This window comes from Chiloscyllium punctatum, chromosome 32 (genome assembly GCF_047496795.1).
Source record: "Chiloscyllium punctatum isolate Juve2018m chromosome 32, sChiPun1.3, whole genome shotgun sequence".
NCBI lineage: Eukaryota > Metazoa > Chordata > Chondrichthyes > Orectolobiformes > Hemiscylliidae > Chiloscyllium > Chiloscyllium punctatum.
The window spans coordinates 57,349,676-57,369,364 of record NC_092770.1 but is presented as its reverse complement, the minus strand read 5'-3'; the positions used below and the strand labels follow the sequence as shown (position 1 = coordinate 57,369,364).

The 19,689-nt window shown below is 43.4% G+C and overlaps 1 protein-coding gene across 1 annotated transcript in view; it reads right to left on the bottom strand.

Moving 5' to 3' along the window:
• Positions 1-647: 647 nt before the first annotated feature.
• The window catches only part of LOC140458201 (aldo-keto reductase family 1 member D1-like), a 33,758-nt gene continuing 14,716 nt past the window's right edge, over positions 648-19,689 (bottom strand). The window contains exons 5-9 of the mRNA XM_072552448.1: positions 16,261-16,383; positions 13,650-13,759; positions 6,316-6,481; positions 1,260-1,342; positions 648-933 (exon numbers count right to left, since the gene is read on the bottom strand). Coding sequence (XP_072408549.1) covers positions 891-933; positions 1,260-1,342; positions 6,316-6,481; positions 13,650-13,759; positions 16,261-16,383 — 525 coding nt within the window. The 3' untranslated portion in view covers positions 648-890. The remainder of the gene's footprint in view (positions 934-1,259; positions 1,343-6,315; positions 6,482-13,649; positions 13,760-16,260; positions 16,384-19,689) is intronic.

The window sequence follows — 19,689 nt, the reverse complement described above, 5'->3', positions numbered from 1 at the left end:
AATTGGAAAGAGGGAGGAATTGTTAGGAGTGACAGAGAGAATCAAGGTATAGGGAAGAGAAAAGAAAGGCTGAGGGAATAGTGGGATGTGGCTGAGAGGAGAGAAAGACAGACAAGGGACAGACAGTCAGAGAGAGAGAGAGAGAGACCTGGAGACCTGGAAACTCTGATTTAGTTTAAAAGCAGCACCTCCATCTCCACAGGGTAACAATACTTGGATAGAGTGAGGACTGCAGATGCTGGAGATCAGAGTTCGAAAGTATGGTGCTGGAAAAGCACAGCCAGTCAGGCAGCATCCGAGGAGCAGGAGAGTCGACGTTTTGACCATAGGCACTTCATCAGGATTTTCTGCCCTCCTGTCGACTCTCCTGCTCCTTGGATGCTGCCTGACTGGCTGTGCTTTTCCAGTACCACACTTTTCGACAGGGGCAACAATAATTATGTTACAGACATAGCCAGTGCTGCATGGAGAAGATCAACAGAACAAAGTGATGTTGCTCAAGTTTGTCATGCACTGCGACTCAGAAATGGCCAACAATCAGCAACTAAACTGAACTTCAAAATATCTCCCCTCATGGGAACTTTCTCTCTATTATCAGTCAGCAACAATAAGTACAGAAAAAGCATATGTCTGATCTGAAAGAGCTCTTGCAATTTGTTATTACACTTTATTGGATTATATGTCGAACACTCTCTGTTCTAGATGTGACCAGGGAAGAAAAGAACAAAAAGCGTACAGACTTGCTTTAATTTTCAATCACTTTTCTCTGTTGGAGGACTTAAACTTTGTTTGGCATTTTGGTCCCAATTTGGTTTTGTCCCTCTTCATCCAGGAATCTGGCATTGCTCCTACTCCTGCTCCTGGACACCTCCAACAACGAACTGTGGAGCTTAGTATGGATCATTAAATGGGTATTCTGGGTGATCCTTCCACCTGCCAGGATGAAACAAAGACTGATGGTTAAGGCAAGATTTGTTGGTTTGGTCAGTCTCAGCTGAGTGGCAACAAAGATGGCATAGTTAACCACCGTGCCAGTGGTGTAGATAAAGGGATCATCAACTTATTCCTAATGATTATGCAATTACTGCCATTGGGCAGTGTTGTTAGAGGATGAGGTGAGCCTCTCTATTGAACAATAAGGCAGCAAATGGAACATCTCTTCCATGAGCCATCAGGGTTGGTGAGGATTTTACATTGGGTGTGTGGAGGCTGCGTTCGATGCGGAAGGTCATGTAGCTTATAGGGATTAGGAAACTTACATCAAAAGCTCCACATATCGTTCATTCCTGTTGAGGCTGCTAACCATTTTCATCTCTTCACTTGTCAAAGAAAAGTCAAAAATCTAAGGAAGGAGAGAAAAACAAAGGTTAAATTATGAGATCAAATTCAGGGGAAGAAAAGGAAAAAGGCAGCAAGTCAGACTCCCAAAGGAAATCATAATAAATCAGGGACAGAACTTAAAAAAAGTCAACAATAATGAAGAAAATAATGACAGTGAAGAGCTACAACCATCTACCCCACTCCAGGTCCAGATGGTTTACATTCCAGGGTTGTTGAGAGCACTACAGGTGCCCTAACCTATAATCTTCCAATGTTCATCCAATGCATGATTATTCCAGTAGAAATGAAAGCATGTCACTCAGCTACTTAAGAACAGTGAAAGAGAAAACACAGGGGTTATAGACCAGTTAGCCCAACATGTAGATTTGAGTCTCCTAGATTTTTTTTCAGGGAGAGTTAGCGTGTATTTGTTTTGGATAGATCATGTCTAATGAAGCTGATCATGTTGAAGATGCGACTAAAGTAGTGGGTGGCGAAATGTCTATGGATCTTAGTTTGATAAAGTTCAGCACATGTCCCAATAAAGAATGGTACCACCAAATCCTGTGATTCCTGGATATTGACGGATATTCAGGATTGGATTCAGAGAAAAAGGGAGTTTTATTGCAAAAACTGAGGGCTGAAAACGGAGGAAGCCCTAGAGGATTATAGTATATGCAAGGAGGAACTTAAAAGGGAGATTAGGAGATATTAAAATGGACTTGAAAGGATACTGGCAGGGAATACAGTAAGGGGAAAAGGATAATGGGTTAAAGAGTAGGCTCCATTAAGAAGCAGAGTAGTAATTTGTTGGCGAGAGGAGGTAGGTAGGATTTGAAATGAATACTGTATTTCAGTGTTCACTCATGAGAGAGATGCCATGGGTGTAGAAACCAGGGAAACAGTTTGTGATACAATTAAAGAAATTAGCATAGATAGAGAAGGAGGTTCTATGAATGGTGTGGCCAGCTAAAAAATAGGTAATTCTCCAGGGCCAGATGAAATGTATGCAAAGTTTTAAGTGAGGCAGGGAAGAAATAGCTGGGACAGTTACAAAAGTTTTTAATTCCTCTCTGGCCACAGGAGAGGTGCCAGAAGACTGGGGACATCCAATGATTACTGTTACTCAAGAAGGGAACAAGGGATAAAGCAGGAAACTACAGGTTGGTCATTAAAATAGGGAAACAACTAGAAGCAATTCTGAGGGACAGGATCATTTATAGATCAAGATCAGTCAGCATCATTCTTTTAGATGTGACCAGGTATATACTTGAGGACATTGTTTTTGATGTACTCTACTTGGACTTCAGAAAGACTTTTGATAAGGCCCCACATGGGAGACTGATAGCAAAGAAAGAGCCCTTGGGACACAAGGAAATTTGGCAAATTGGATCCACAATTGAGCTGACTATCAGGTTAAGGGCTGAAAATCTGTACCCAGCGGGATTTCACAGGGGTCAGTGTTAAGGCCCTTGTTATTTGCGGATCATATAACTGATTTAGAATCGAATGTAGGACGGTTGATTCGTAAGTTCACAGATGATACAAAGGCTGGTGGTTTGATAAATCATAAGGACGATAGCCTTAGAATACAAGAAGATATAGATTGGCTGCTCAGATAGACTGATCAGTGGCAAATGGAATTCAATTTGAATAAATGTGAAGTGATGCACTTGGGGTTGTAGACAAGGTAGGGGAATACACTATGAACAGTAGGACCCTAGAAAGCACTGAGGTTCAGAGAGATCTTGGTATCCATGTCCACTGCTCCCTAAGGTATCAGGATCGGTGGTTAAAGTGGTTAAGCAGGCAGCTGGAATACTTGCTTGTATTAGCTGAGGCATAGAGCTCATGCTGAAACTATATAAAACATGGGTTAGGCCACAGCTGGAGTATTGTGTGCAGTTCTGGAATCCACATTCTAGGAGGGATGTAATAGGAATGGAGAGGGTACAGAGGACATTTGCCAGGATGTTGTCTAGGCTGGAAAGTTATGACGAGAGATTGGGCAAAGTGGGGTTGATTCCTTAGAGCAGATATGATTCAAAGGGACATTATTGAGATGCATAACACTATGAGCAGCATAGATAGGGTATTGTCTGGTAGGAAGACATTTTTCCCTTTGATGGAAGTATCAATAAGTAGAGGACATAGATTTAAGGTAAGGGGCAGATGATTTTTTGCTGATGTAAGGAGAAACATTGTCACCCAGAGGATAATGGGAATCTAGCACTCACTGCCTGAAAGGGTGTCAAGGCAGAAACCTTCATAACACTGAAGAAGTATTTAGATGTGCACTTGTGATGCCAAGGCTAAGAGCCAAGTGCTGGAACAGTTAGGTAGGCAAAAGTGAGGACTGCAGATGCTGGAAACCAGAGTCTACATTAGAGTGGTGCTGGAAAAGCACGGCAGGTCAGGCAGCATCCGAGGAACAGGAAAATTGATGTTTCGGGCAAAAGCCCTTCATCAGAAATGGAGCTCCATTCCTGATGAAGGGTTTTTGCCCGAAACGTCGATTTTCCTGCTCCTCTGATGCTGCCTGAACTGTTGTGCTTTTCCAGCACCACTCTAATGTAGACTCTGGAATAGTTAGGTGACTGGTGTGGGATGTAATCGGTCAAAGGGCCTTTTTTGGGTACTATAGACCTTTTTGATTCTATGACTCTAGAAGTGACTATTAAATAAAGATAAAGCCTAAGAAATTACTGTAAAGGAAGCAAAGTATTGACTTGGTTTGGAAACTGGCTGAGGAACAGGAGAGAGAATAAGAAAACAGGGTGATAATCCAGTGGACAGAGTGTTTTCAGTAGTGTCTTTCAAGAATCTGTTGTAGAGCCTTAAATGTTCAGATGGAACTTTTAAAAAATCACATATTCAAATGTGTTGATGATACAAATATAAGTGGGATTGTGTGCAGTATAGTTGAAAACATAGAATGATAGAAATGCTGACAGTCTAAGTAATTGGATGAAACTCTTGTAAATGAATTCAGTACAGAATTCATCTTTGATCTGATAAGGACACAGCAGAAGATTTCCAGAATGGTGAAAAATGGAAATATTGAAGGTCGAAGGAAATGGAGTGGTGGGGGAGGGGGGACGGTGGTATCTGGTGCATTGACAATTAAAACCCTATGTTCAGATATACAGGACTTGAAATCAGAACAGGTTGTTTTTGAAAAGATATGGAGCCAAAAGATGATTGTGGATGTAACTTCAGTGACTGTTTGGATAGGACACTTGAAATATCACACCTGAAATGACCAAAGGAGCATGAAATTACAATTTCTGTAAGGAGTAAGGTAAGGCAGGATAAATTGGACTGTGATCTCTTGTGGTCCCAGAGAAAATGAGGGCAAACTACTCTCAGCAAAAACCTATTGGCTCTGAATTGTGCAGAAATGCTTGTGTTTGCTCTTTTCAGGAAAACACAAGGGATAAAAGCCAGTTTCATTTCAACCCTTGCTAATGTGCTTTGAGAGTCACTGCTGAGAAAATCCCTACGTTTCACATAAAAATGACAGGAAGTCTCTCTGCTGAAGCCAGAAAGCAGGCGAAACTGCTGTTGAAAGGAAACAACTGATCATTTGCAGCTGATCTGCAAAGCCAAGCATCCTCAGGAAGAATATTTTACCACAGGGGGTGACTAAAAAAGCTCACAGGACTTGTAGTTAGGATGTCAACAAATATTGGGTGAACTGAGTCTGTATTCTGCAGAGTTTCAAATACAGAGAAGTTATCTCATTTAGTCATAGAGTTAAAGAAGTGGACAGTACGGAGAAAAAACCCTTTGGCACATTAAGTCTGTGCCTGTCAAAACAATTATGTATTTTATTCATATTTTCTAGTACTTGACTCATAAGCTTGTACGCCTTGGTATTGCAAGTGCTCATCTAAATACTTCTTAAAATGTTATATGGGCTCAACCCCGACAACGCTTAAAGACAGTGAGTTACTGTTCATCCCTCCTCAGTAGAGAGTTAAGCGATTTAGGTTTAGCAATTTCCCATTTGGAGCTGTTAGGTGATTGTCATGGTTCGGCATTACTATGTAAGGAATTGAGAGGGGCTATAGGCTGACTGAGCATGAGCAGCTCTAGGCACCTCGTCCCGTAGAAGGAGATGTTGGCTGGAGGGAAACCTGGAGTCTAGGGGTTAATTTATGAGGAGAGATTAAGTAAATAAGGGTTTAATTCCTTGGAATCAAATAAGGAAGAAACTATTGCAACAAAGTTGTCATGTCATTATGGAAAATAAATGGGTTAGATGGGGGCAAGGACACAGAGTCAAATCTTAGTTCAAAATTTTCAAAGGTGAACTTAGAAAACACTGTTCATGCAAAGTGCAGACCAGATTTTGTACTCTGCACTGTTTCTATACTATTTTCTGCTTTTTGATGTCTAGAGAATGCTACAATAACTCTTGCTATGTTCCCTTGAGCTTTGTGTATCTGTACTGCACAGTCAAGCTCCTCCTAATGTAGAGTAAAAGTTTTTCTATCCATTGTAGTCTGAACTCTTTATTTACATAAGAATATTAAAAACAGCTCTCTATTCTTCCAGAAATTCATGGGGTATCAATGTTCTCTCATGCTTAGGTTTAAGGGGCTGAATGACTGACTCCAGTCCTTCTGTTCTGAAAATGAAAGGCTGAACCTATCGAGAATTCTTCACAAAGAAGATCCCAAATTCGTGAAAATAGGATTGTGACTAATTAATCACAATTCACGAAAAACCTCATGTCAGAAAGTGGTTATAAGTATGTAACTTGTGACACAGTTGATATGAATATTACAGGATGCCTTTCATCGATGAGGGAGAAAGGAATTGGAGCTACTTTGAATGGCTGAGAGAAAGAGAGATGGCAGGTGGCTCATGTGGAGCTGAGATATCAGAATAGATCAGTCACACCTCAGTTAGCACTGCATCTAGATCCCAATGTTAAATACAATAAAACAATGTTGCAGCTTAGAGTAAAATAACTAAACAGGTCCATACCTCAAAGTTTTGTTTGATACGCTCTGGGTTAAAACTTTTAGGAATGACAATAATGTTCCGCTGAAGCTGGAAACGCAGGGCCACCTGGGCACTGGTCTTCTTGTATTTTGCTGCTATGGAGTTTAACACAGGGTCATCCAGCAGAGAGGGAATCTTAACGTTCACCCTGCAGATAAAGACAAGCTTGACACTGCAGCTTAAAGCTTCCTCCCAAAGTGCATCCCTTCATGGTAAGTCATGTTGTTGGGTATAATTCCCCAGCTAATGATATTGTTTCCCCATTACCATTTTGTCGCCAAGAGTCAGGATGGGAATGGTTGTCAAGCTATTCAATGATTGAGGGTCTCACAGCCAAATCTTCAATGGCTGTCAGCCCACACTCGCACTACCGAGAAGGGAGCTTTAGTTAACAATCAGTCCAAAGAGAAAAAGCCAGTGCAGAATCTCAGATCATTTCACTGGGGCCTGTGGGAGATAGCTGTATTACCTTGACTGTAGTTAGTGAATACAGATTGAGCCAGTTAATTATAGATATTAAATATTTTAAAAGTGTAATCGCGGCCCTGTTGCAGGAAATACAGCACATAAAATGTCCACAGTAAGATCCCACAAACACCAAGGCAAAAAGCCGACTGGTAATCTGTTTTGGGTCAAATAAATATTGAGCAGCAATCCTGTGATGCAGTGATACTAATGTAATACAATTACAAATTGAAAGATGTGCAGATTAGGTGAATTGGCCATGCTAAATTGCCCGTAGTGTTATGTGCCTTAGTCAGGGGTAAATATGGGAAATGGGTCTAGGTAGGTTACTCTTCGGAGGGTCGGTGTGGACTTGTTGGGCCGAAGGGCCTGTTTCCACACTGTAGGGAATCTAATCAACTGTTACGTCTGGGCCAGAAATTTTAGATTCAAGACCCACTTCAGGAATTCCTGATTCCTGATGAAGGGCTTTTGCCCAAAATGTCAATTTTCCTGCTCCTCGGATGCTGCCTGACCAGCTGTGCTTTTCCAGCACCACTCTGATCTAAACACCACTTCAGGAATTGTTGACTAGAGGGGGCATCCCTAACAAATTGATCATCTTTTTTTTATTTAGCCTATTTTTCTAATCAATCTGCTTAGAGGTGTTATTACAAACCTCTGGAGCAGATAGGGGCTTGAATACAGGCCTCCTGGTTCAGAGATATGGACACTACCATTGTGCCACAAGAGGGTGCTCAAGTTGATCATCGATTTGCAAATCCTGTCTTAGCTGCAGCAAGTTGCCAGTTAAAGGTAGTTGTCGCTTGATCAGCTTCCTTGCTCAAAACAAGAAAATTAATGAGATTCCTGTCTCCCCCAACTCCATTTTGATTTAGTCCCTTCCCATTTTCCCTACACCACACACCTCCCCCACCCCCCAACCTTTGATGGTTTGCATTGCCAATATGGCCTTTGTGAGTAATATTAAACTGGCTACACGGGTGTTTTTACTGGTGGCAATCAATAGTTAAAAAAAAGGTAAAAGCAAAGTCGTGGTGATTTTGGTGGTGGGAAGTTGCTCAGTTGGGTACAATAGCACTTCTTGGTAAAACAAAAAAGGAAATAGTAATAAGAATTAGCTCCCTGTTTTACCAAAACCCTGAACAAGCTGAGAAATCTCAACGTGGAGGTGAGAGGAGGTACCTGGTGACTAGTTATGTAGAGCCTTTCCAATCCTGTTCAAGGTTACTGAGGGAATACAGGACTGCTATACAGGCCACCCCAGCAATTAGCATTGAGATGATTCTTTACGGGGTGCCTTGTGCACAGGGATTGGACGAGACTGACCTCAGGGCTGTCTGCTTGTTCTCTTCACGCTTTCTCATCAACATCCTACCTGCCTGCTCACAGCATCCTTCCTTCCCTGTGGGTGGCCACACAGCCTGTCCTGCTGTCCTTTGTCAAAGAGGATGGACATCTTGCTATACGGCAGTCTGCTATGTCAATCACATACCCACTCCCTGTGGCAGCAGCTTACACCATAAACACATTGAGCTAGCAGCAAGCCAGTAAAGCTGCTCTCAAAGTCTAAGGGCAGTAGTTCTTACAGAAGACCATGGAGGTACCATCTGTCATGGGGACCCGGCACACTGAGTCAAGGGCAGTCTCCAAAACCAGTCCAGAGGATTGGTCATAGTGTCCAGTTGTAGTGTTCTCATTCAGACATTGCAGTCCAGGGAGTAGATAAAGTCAGCCTGGGGCTTAGGGTTAACACAGTCAGGAAGATATGCAGCAACCATGCAGGGATCAGACTAGATGATTAGCTTCTCTACAGTGTGGAAACAGGCCCTTCGGCCCAACAAGTCCACTCCGACCCTCCAAAGAGCAACCCATTCCCCTACACCTAACACTATGGACAATTTAGCATGGCCAATTCACCTAAACGGCATATCTTTGGACTGTGGGAGGAAACCAGAGCACCCGGAGGAAACTCACACAGACATGGGGAGAACGTGCAAACTCCACACAGACAGTTGTCTGAGGCGGGAATTGAACCCAGGTCCCTGGTGCTGTGAGGCTGCAGTGCTAACCACTGAGCCACTGTGCCACCCTGGGCACCTGTTCTCTGGGACGGTCCACTTAAGCTGCTCAAAGGGTGGGCCACTGTCAGTCCATCAGGACCAACCAGAGAAACGTAGGGAAAGGAAACTGGGGATGAAACGTATGGGGATGGGGGAGGGAGTGGGGACTGCCATCCAGGGAAAGGGGCAGGCTGTTGCTGGGCAGGTGCTGTCTGATGGCACTGACACTTACGAATGATCAAGAGGAAACTGATGGGGTGGGAATTGTCTGGATTGGATTTGTCTTGGTTTTTATGTACATGATATACCTGGGCAATTTTCCACATTGTCAGTTAGATGCCAGCGTTGTAAATTAACTGGAGCAGCTTGGCTAGGTGAGCAGAAGATTCTGGAGCACAGCTCATCAGTACTATTGCTGAGATGTTGTCCGGGCCAATAGCCTTTGCAGAATCCACTGTCTCCAACTGTTTCTTGATATCTGTCTCCTAGGCTGCCTTGATTCCCTGCAATTTACCTACCAACATGGCAGTTCCACAACAGAAGCTGTTTCCCTAAGCTTGCACTCATCCCTGGAACAGTTGGATAACAAGGACACCTACATCAGACTCCTGTTCATCAAACTCCAGCTTCAACATCATTATCCCCTCCAGACTGATCCCAAAACTCCGAGACCCCTAGGTCTTGACCCCACCCTCTGCAGTTTCCTGGCCCTTAGCCTGCAATCAGTGAAGATAGACAACAGCACCTCCTTTGCGATAACACTGAACACTGGAGCCCGCAAGGATGCGTTCGCAGCCTACTGTGCTCCTCATACACCTACAACTGTGTTGCCAAATTCCGAAGTAACACCATCTACATGTTCGCTGCCAACACCACCGTGGTAGGATGGATATCAAACAACAATTCACATTTACACAAATGGAGCGGAGGTTAAGAGAGTTGAGAGCGTCAAGTTCCAAGGAGTGATGATAACAGACAAACTGTCCTGGATTTCCCAAGAAGGTGCAACAATACCGCTCCTTCATCAGGCGGCTCAAGAAATTTGGCATGTCTATAAGAACTCTCACCAGCTTTTACAGATGCACCATGGAAAGCATACTATCCGCGTGCATACTGGCTAGGGCTGTAAGAAACTACAGAAGGTGGTGTGCACAGCCCAGACTCCATTTACATATCTCATTGCCGCAGAAAAGCTGCCATCCCACCCTGTAATGCTCTCCTATAACCTTTTCTGACAGGCAAAAGACACAAAAGCTTAATCACATGCACTAGCAGGAACAAGAACAGCTTCTTCCCTGCCGTTATTAGACTGATGAATGGACTGTCTAACTTCAAATAATGCTGACCTTGTTAATGTTGATCTTCCCTCGAGTACATCCTGTGTGGTGTAACCTGTATGCCTTGCTCTGTCCAAGTTTTCTTTCACCCTATGATCTGTACTGCTCACAAACAAAGCTTTTCACTGTGCTTAGGCACACATAACAATAAATCAAATCAATCAATACTACATAGAGTCAATCAAATTGGTTGAAGACTGGTGCCTGTCATGCTAGGAATTACTGGAGGAAGGCCAAGATGGATCATCCACCAGGCACTTGTGGCTGAAGACTATTGTGAAAGCTTCAGCCTTACCTTTTGTACTGATGTGCTGAGTTCTTTCACCACTAAGAATGAGGGTATCTGAGGAGCCTCCTCCTCCAGTGAGTTGTTTAATCGCCCACCACCATTCATGACTGGATGTGGCAGGACTGCAGGGTTTTGATCTGATCCGTGATTGTAGAATCACTTAGCTCTGTCGATCACTTGCTGCTGATGCTGTTTGACATGCAGGTAGTCCTTTTTGAGATATCAGCCTGGTGAAGCAACCATTTTTCATAATACCTGGTGCTGCTCCTGGCATGCTGTCTGCACTCTCCATTGAACCAGGGCTGATCTCCTGGCTTGATGGTAATGGTTGAGTGGGGGATATGCTGGACCATGAGATTGCTGATTATGCTGGAGTACAATTCTGCTGCTGTTGATGGCCCACAGTGCCTCATGGATGCCCACTCTTGAGTTGGTAGATCAGTTTGAAGTCTGTCCCATTTAGTACGGTGATAGTGCCACATAACAGAATGGAAGATATTCTCATTGTGAAGGCGGGACTTTGCCTGCACAGGACTGTGTGGTGGACAATGTTACTAACACTGTCATGGATATCAGATGCTGGCAGTTAGTCAGGATGAGGTCAAGTATATTTCTTCATCTTGTTGGTTCTCTCACCACCTGCAGACTCAGTATCGCAGCAATGTCCTTTCGGACCCATCCAGGACATGAGGGGCAATGTTTTTATACAGAGAGTGATTTGTCTGTGGAATGAACTTCCAGAGGAAGTAATGAGTGCAGGAATGGTTAAAACGCATTTGGATAAGTGCATGAATAAGAAAGGTTTGGAGGGATATGGAACAAGCGCAGGCAGGATGGACTCGTTCAATTTAGGATTATGATCGGCATGGGCTGTTTGGTGAAGGGTCTGTTTTCATGCTGTATGACTCTGAATCCACATTGCTTCTGTGCCGCTCTTGGTGATGGACATTGAAAGCTCCCAATAGCAGTATATTTTGTGCCCTTGCCACTCTCAGTGTTGTATCATCAACTATGGGGAGGATGGTGGTAATCAGCAGATTTCCTTAGCCATGTCTAACCTGAAGCCATGAGACTTGGGTTGAGGACTCCTAAAGCAACTCCCTCCTGGCTGTATACTGCTGTGCCAGCAGCTCTACTGGCTCTGTCCTGGCAATGGGACAGGACATCGAGTCATACAGCATGGAAACAAACTCTTCTGTACAACTCGACCACACTGACCTGACATCCCAATCTGACCCAGTCCCATTTGGCAGCATTTGACACACATCCCTCTCAACCCTTCCTAACCATATACCATCCAGATGCCTTTTAAATGTTGTAATTGTACTAACCTCCACTATTTCCACTGGCAGCTCGTTCCATACACACAGCACCCTCAGGTCCTTTTTAAATCTTCCCCATCTCACCTTAAACCTATACTCTCTAGATCTGGACTCCCCCACCTTGGGGAAAAGACATGGATATTCACTCTATCCATGCCCCTCATGATTTTATAAACCTCTACAAGGTCACCCCTGAGCCTCTGACATTCCAGAGAAAAAAAAGCCCCAGCCTACACACCCTCTCCCTATTGCTGAAATGTTCCAGTATCAGCAACATCCTTGTATGTCTTTTCTGTACTCTCTCTCAAGCTTAACAACATCTGTCCTACAGAAATCCATACAGTACAGGTATTCTAAAAGTGGCCTACCCAGTGCCCTGTTAAGCCTCAACATGACATCTCAACTCCTACACTCAATGCACTGACCAATGAAGGCAGGTGTACCAAATGTCTTCTTCACCACCCTGATATGGTACTTGTTCAAGACACCAACTCTTTTGTGCCTGCCTAGGTATTCTGCCTGCATGGTGATAGATAAGTCTGCCACTGCGAAACTACCAGAAGGTTGAGGTCTTTAATTGTTCACATAAAATGCAAAATTGGCCTTTGGGCAGGAGCCATCACAGGAAAATGGAAACACCACCTCTCATCGTCACACCCTCACCCCCTCCCATCCCTCTGCACTATCCTGCTCTCACACAAGGGAAATGGTTAATGCTGGAATTGTGCACCATTTACCAAGATGGCAGCACTTGCATGGTAGGGATGTTGGGACTCCTGAACCATTACAAACCAAGCCATCTACATCCTTCTCTCTCTTCCTCCTCTTCTGCCTTCATCTTTCCCTTTACTTTTCTTGATCTTCTGGCATCATGGGGTATACGGATCAGTTGTTAGCAGCAGTGGTGGCAGTGCCTGGATTGAGGACCCCTGGTTTCAGTAGGCCTGGAGCCTGAACTCAGGAACTCAGTGGGCTATCTGCTGTAGAGTTTGGTGTGGAATGGAGGCAAAGCCTGATGCAGTCTGGGGGATTGAAGGCAAGGCCCAGATTGGCATGGAGTCTTATAAGGGGTACAGGGAGAAAGTGGGAGACTGTGGTTGAAAAACCTATCAGCCATGATTGAATGGCAGAGAAGACTCGATGGGCTGAATGGCCTAAATTCTGCTCCTATGTCTAATGGTCTTATGGTCTAATGGAGGTGAGATTCCAGCATGGACTATGGAGGCAAGGCCTGGCTAGGACTGGGGGGAATCGTGTGGAGTGGACTGGAGGTGAGGCCTAGCATGGTCTGAGGGCGAGGCCTGGCGGAGTCTATAATGAGGCTGGCTATGGGCTGGAGGTGAGACCTAGCATGGTCTGGAGGCTCGACTCGGCTCGGTGTGGTCTGGGGTCGAGGCCTGCTACAGTCTAAGGCGAGGCCCCGCATGGTTTTGAAGCAAGGCCCAGCGCAGTCTGGAATTGAGGCCTGGCACAGACTGGAAGTGAGGCCTGGCACAGACTGGAAGCAAGGCCTGGCACAGACTGGAAGCGAAGCCTGGCACAGACTGGAAGCGAAGCCTGGCACAGACTGGAAGCGAGGCCTGGCACAGACTGAAGGCGAGTCCTGGCGGGGTGTGCTTGAAGGGACTGTAATAGTGAATGTTTTATTTCTTTATTTTTCTAATTTAATCCTAAGATTAGACATCTTTGTACCTAAGATGACATGGTAAGTGACAACTTTGTGAACTTTTCACTGCATTCATTTGACTGCATGTGACAATAAAGCTAATTCTAATTCTATTTCTAGAAGGGAGTCAGCATCTCAGAGAGTTAGCGAGGTAAAGGTAAGCAGGTTACTTACCAGAGGGAATCCCGACAGGTTCCCAGGGGGCTGTAGCCCACGATGACAATGTCATGAGAGTCACAAATCTCCTTGAACTTAGGCTGGGTAAAATATGGATGACATTCAATCTGAGCAGAGGAAAGATTAAAAAGTGAACATTGCTGTCATTTTTGGCCAGTAGACAGCCAAGGATGACCATAGATTCATAAAGAGAGAGAAAATAAAACATCAGAGTCCATGAGTCATTGGTCATAGTGATCTACAGTAAAGAAAAAGCCCATTGTGCACACACCAATCAAAGACAACCACCTAACCAGCCCATTCCCATTTTCCAACATTTAGCCCAGAACCTTGTATGCTTTGTGAAAGTGACATCGAAATACTTCTTAAATGAGGGACGAATAAAACAAAAGAGCTTCCATAAGTATGCAAACATGGAAGACAGGATGTAAAATCAATATGGACCTGTTAAAAAAAAGGACAGAAATATTAAATACATGCATTAGCTCTGATGTCTGATTCTGGGCTGCAGTAGATTTCTCAGAATTGACATCAGTGCCAGTGAACCTTAAATTAGCAAATGTAACATGACGACAGAAGACAGCAAACAGGGAATTACTGTCCACTTTTAATCTCGTGTCAGTCATTGGGAAAACTTCAAAATAAAACAGCAGCAAAAGACACTTAGAAAATCAGTGCATGATCAGGCAGGGGTCAACCTCCTTCACAAATGGATGGTTCTTTTTGAGGGATGTAACTACTAGCGTAGCCAATGCATTTCAATTTTCAAAACATGTGGCAAGGTGCTATGTGAAAGGTTGAGAGAAATATTTAAGGATAGATAGAGGATTTGTTAAAGAGCAGAAAACAGAGGCTTATTTTCCAATTGACTGCTTGTTTCTGATTAGCGTCATATGGTCAGTGCAGACCTTAGCTACTTTATAAACTAATATTACTGAGAGAATATATCCACATTTTGCTGAGAATTAAAGATGGGTATATACATTAGTTGAGTGTAAAAATGATGTTGGATGGAGCGTGATCCTGGCAAGTGTGAGGTTATACATAGAAATGCAAACTATTTTAAATGATAAACCTTTTAATATTGTATTTCAATGGATTTGGCAACCTCCTGCAAGTTAACCACCCTACAGGAAGTAATTAAGAAGGTCAGAGTTTAGAGTCTAAAAGCAAAGCCTTCAGTTCTGGAGAATCTCACTGGACTTGAAATGTTAACTCTGCTTTCTCTCCACAGATGCTGGCAGGCCTGCTGCATGTCTCCAGCAATTCTAATTTTTATTTCACATTTCCAGCATCCACAGTTCTTTGTTTTATATTAATTGAGGTCTTGCAGCAATTGTCCAGGTGTTTGGAGGGACCACACCTCAAACACTCTGTACAGTCTTGCTCCATAGCTTTGGAAGAATTTTGCTTACCTGAGAGGTAGTGCAGAAAATGGTATGACATTGATTCCTAGAATGAGAGTATTATCTGTCATAAGATTAGATTAGATTAGATTAGACTTATAGTGTGGAAACAGGCCCTTCGGCCCAACAAGTCCACACCGACCCGCCGAAGCGCAGCCCACCCATTCCCCTACATTTACTCCTTACCTAACACTACGGGCAATTCAGCATGACCAATTCACCCGACCTGCACATCTTTTAGACTGTGGGAGGAAACCGGAGCACCCGGAGGAAACCCACGCAGACATGGGGAGAACGTGCAAACTCCACACAGTCAGTCACCTGAGGCGGGAACTGAACCCGGGTCTCTGACGCTGTGAGGCAGCAGTGCTAACCACTGTGCCACCCCAAGAGTTGCACTGAGATGGATTTGTACCCTAGAGAAGTATGTGAACGATCTAATTGAAGCATAAAATAATCTGAGAGAGCACCAAAGGCTAGATGTTTAAAGACTGTCCTCTGATTAGAGAGTCTGCAATGAGGAGACTCAGTCTTAGAATAAAGGGTGGGCTGTTTTGGATCAAAATAAAGAGAAGTAGGAATTGTTTAAATCTCAGGCAGTTAAAAGTTATTGGGATGGGGCAAGAAAATGGAACTGAGGGTCAGCCATGAGCTTACAAATGATGATGGAGGCTCGAAGCTCCTGATGGCCAATGTAGGTGGACATTAATGTGATGTGGAGGTGCCGATGTTGGACTGGGTTGGACAAATTCAGAAGTCACACGACACCAGATTACTATCCAACTGGTTTTATTTGAAATCACAAGCTTTCAGTGCACTGCTCCTTCGTCAGGTGATTGAGGGTGTAAAGGATATATTGAGAATGGAGATTAGAATCAGCGAGGATGAGGAGTCACTCAGTAGCAGAGGCTGGAGGTAGGAAGCAGTGAAGATATCTTGGCGAGAAATTTTACAATATACTTAGGTGAGGAATAGAATGTTGGATGAGATGTCAGAGGTTTGGGGAAAGGCAGGTACTCAAAGGAGGAGTGTCAGACCAAAGTGTGAGTAGCAATAATATCCACATGACAGTCTGAACAAAGTAAGTGGCAAAACATACAGCCAAGACAAAGGGAGCTCCCTCAGACTGCAGGTTAAACCATAATGGCTGAAATAACTCAGTGTGAAGCACTAAAGGATTACATGTCAGAAACAGACAGTACCTGGTTTACCACTGGCTTGTACTTTAGACCGGGTTTGTTCAGGATCAGCTCCAACTGCCGGCGATTAAAATTCGACACCCCAATTGATTTGACCAAACCAGCATCTTTCAATGCTTCCAGGGCCTAGCAAGTAAAAAATCCTGATATAGTAACAAAGCATTGCAGATTCCGTCACTTCAAAATGGACTGAAATGATCAGTCTGTTTCTCAATTCACTGATGTAGCAGACCTGATGAGTAATTCCAATATTTTCTTTTCTCGTATTGAATAATAATCATTTTCACTTTCATTTTTGCACTGGCATAGAGTCAAAGAACTATCCTAAATTATTCTAGTCTCATTTGCCAGCATTTGGCCCATATGTTTCTACACACTTCCTATTCATATGCCTGTCCGGATGCCTTTTAAACGTTGTAATTGTATCAGTCTTGATCACTTCCTCTGGCAGCTCAATGTATACACACACCATCTTCTGTGTGAAAAATTGCTCCTTATGTTCCTTTTAAATCTTTCTCTTCTCACCTTAAACCTATGCCCTCCAGTTTAAGACTCCGCTAACCTGGGGAAAAGGCCTTGGCTATTCACCCTATATACCATGCCTCTCATGTTTTTACAAAATTCTGTAAGATAAGCATCCAACTCTCCAGGGGAACATAGCCCCAGCCATTTCAACCTTTCCCTATTGCTCAAACCTCCAACCCTGGCAACATTGTTATAAATCTTTTCTTAACCCTTTCAAATTTCACAACATCCTTCCTGTTGGAGGTAGACCAGAATTGCACACAATATTCCTAAAGTAGCCTAACCAATATCCTGTACAGCTCCAATTTGACCTCCCAACACCTATACTCAGTACACTGACCAAAAAAGGCAAGAATACTAATGCCTTCTTCATTACCCTGTCTAACTACGACTTTACTTTCAAGGACTTGTAAACCTGTACTCCAAGGTCTCTTTTTTTCAGCAACATTCCCCAGCACCTAACCTGTTAGCATATAAGTTTTATCATGACAGGCCTTTCAGAATTGCAGAACCTCACATTTATCTAAATTAAACTCCATCTGCCACTCTTCAGCCCATTGGCACAACTGATCAAGATCCTGTTGTCCTCTGAGGTAACTTTCTTTGCTGTCCACTGCACCTCCAATTTTTGTGTCATCGGCAAGCTTACTTACCATTCCTCCTATGTTCACATCCAAATCAATTATATAAGTGGCAAAAGAAATGGACCCAGCAATGATCCATGTGGAACACCCCTGTCTATAGGCCTCCAATCTGAAAAGCAACCCTCCACCACCGCCCTCTGTCTTCTACCTTCTGTATCCAAAGGGCTAGTTCTCAGCTGCAATACAATAGACCCCCCCCACCTACCCCCCCCCCCCCCCCACCCCACCACCCCCCAAACCTACAGAAAGGTACAGTCTGGTATGTAAGACATCCCCAGATGACTTGGATCACATTTCGAGTTTCCTGTCTGATGATCATATCCTTGAGTCAAAGTATATGACATCGGTCAAGTGAAATAATATCCAATTGACCCATTAATAATCTTAAACAACTCTTAAAAATTATGCCCTCAGACTCTTTTCCTTAGAAAAGAGGTCACGTCCTTTCCTGATAGTCCTTTCATTTCATGTATTTTTCCAGTAACTAATTTTTCAACCTTCTTTATGTCTTTTAATCCATGAAGACCAGAACTATTCAGAAAATTGGGCAAGTGGCCTAACTGAGGCTCTGTACAAACATAACACAACTTCTCTGCTTTTTAATTCTACCTGTTGTAAAACAAAACCAAGTGTTTCATTTATTATTTTGTATATTACTTAGGAAGGAAACTTGGCTTGACAGAGCATGTTTAATTTTTGGTGACTCAGTTGGATATTCACTGAAAGATGTCAACATGAGGCTGCAGACAGTCTTTAATAGCCAAAATTAAGTTTTGTAAACAAAAGAAAAAAAGTCCAGACAATATGGATATTAACTGCAGGAAAGATCTTAACATAAATTGAAGCATAAAGTTTCAACCTGTTCCCCAACACTATCCTTTTTCAGATACTCAATTCCACAGAAAGTTCACTTATGTCTCAATTCTAAGTTTTTTCTTAACTCACTTTTACCAGATTCTTTTTCTTTGGGCAGTGAAGTTGGTTTTACGATCCCTTTCTGAGCCCCTGACATGAGCCTTTCACAATATTTTCAGCTCTTATTTCCAACGTCTCCCAGTTAGAAAGACCCATGAATGATAGTACTTTAGTTGTAGTGCCTGGCTTCCTTGAACAGAGATTTGATTTGCCTGCTAAGCATAACTGTTCACCCTTTGAACCAAGCTCCTGAATCTTCTGATCTGAAATCTTGAAACTTCTGTGATAGCTAAAACTAATGATATTTTGACATGTTGTAAGCTCAGCAATATGAACATTTTATCCATTAACACAACAGGGGTTCTCCAAAGTACTTGAGCCAGAGTTTCAGAAGCTACTGGTACTCTTAATAACCTTTTTCATTTTGTTTGCGTAGTGATTGGAACAATGTCAACCACGCGGATCTTATAGAGTATGAGTTCCTTGTTTGGGGCTGTTACCTGGTCCAATCAGGGAGCCCTGGCTGACAGATATAAACAGGAGTGTTCACTCTGTGTGAGCTTAGTCAGTGTCATGTACTATGCACCAGCTTTCATGGAGTCTTTTCAGTGGCAATGAAAATGAGTTGCTGGCATAGTCAGGTTGGTGGGGCAGTTCCCAGAGCACCAACAAGGACAGAAATTACCACCAGGAGCTCCCCCACATTCTAGGTAAACCCTGGATTTGATTACACACTGACTCTGCTGGTCCTTTCATGGGTTCTATGTTTTTAGTCATTATGAACACTCATTCAAAGTGGTTGGATGAATATAGAGATAATTCCTCAAACAGAGGGATGACAATTTCAAAGTTCCAAATGTCTTTTGCAATACACGGACTGCCAGAGCTGTTGGTCATAGACAACAGGCCATCATTGACTGGCAGTGAATTCGAGCATTTCCTAAATTCAAATAGCATTCAGCATTCAAGGACACATCCATATCATCCATCGTCCAATGTCTGGCAGAAAGAGCAGTCCATCCTTGGAAGGCATGCTTAAAGAACCAGCCTATAACTTCACCCATTACCAAACCATTCTGGTTCCTGTTTGATTATAGGACCACCCCTCATGCAACTACAGGGACAGCTCCAGCAGAGTTGAGAAAACTCTGTACCAAGTTAAACCTGATCTTCCCAGACCTGGGGGAAAGGGTGCAACAGCATCTGGACCGCTATTGCCAGACATAAGACTCCTCTAAGCGAGAGAGACAGTTTACTTCAGGGGATAAGATTTGGTGTCAAAACCATGGGAATGGCCCCACATGGATAAGGTCCCATGACGTACAAAATTCAGGTAGGAGAGGCAGTC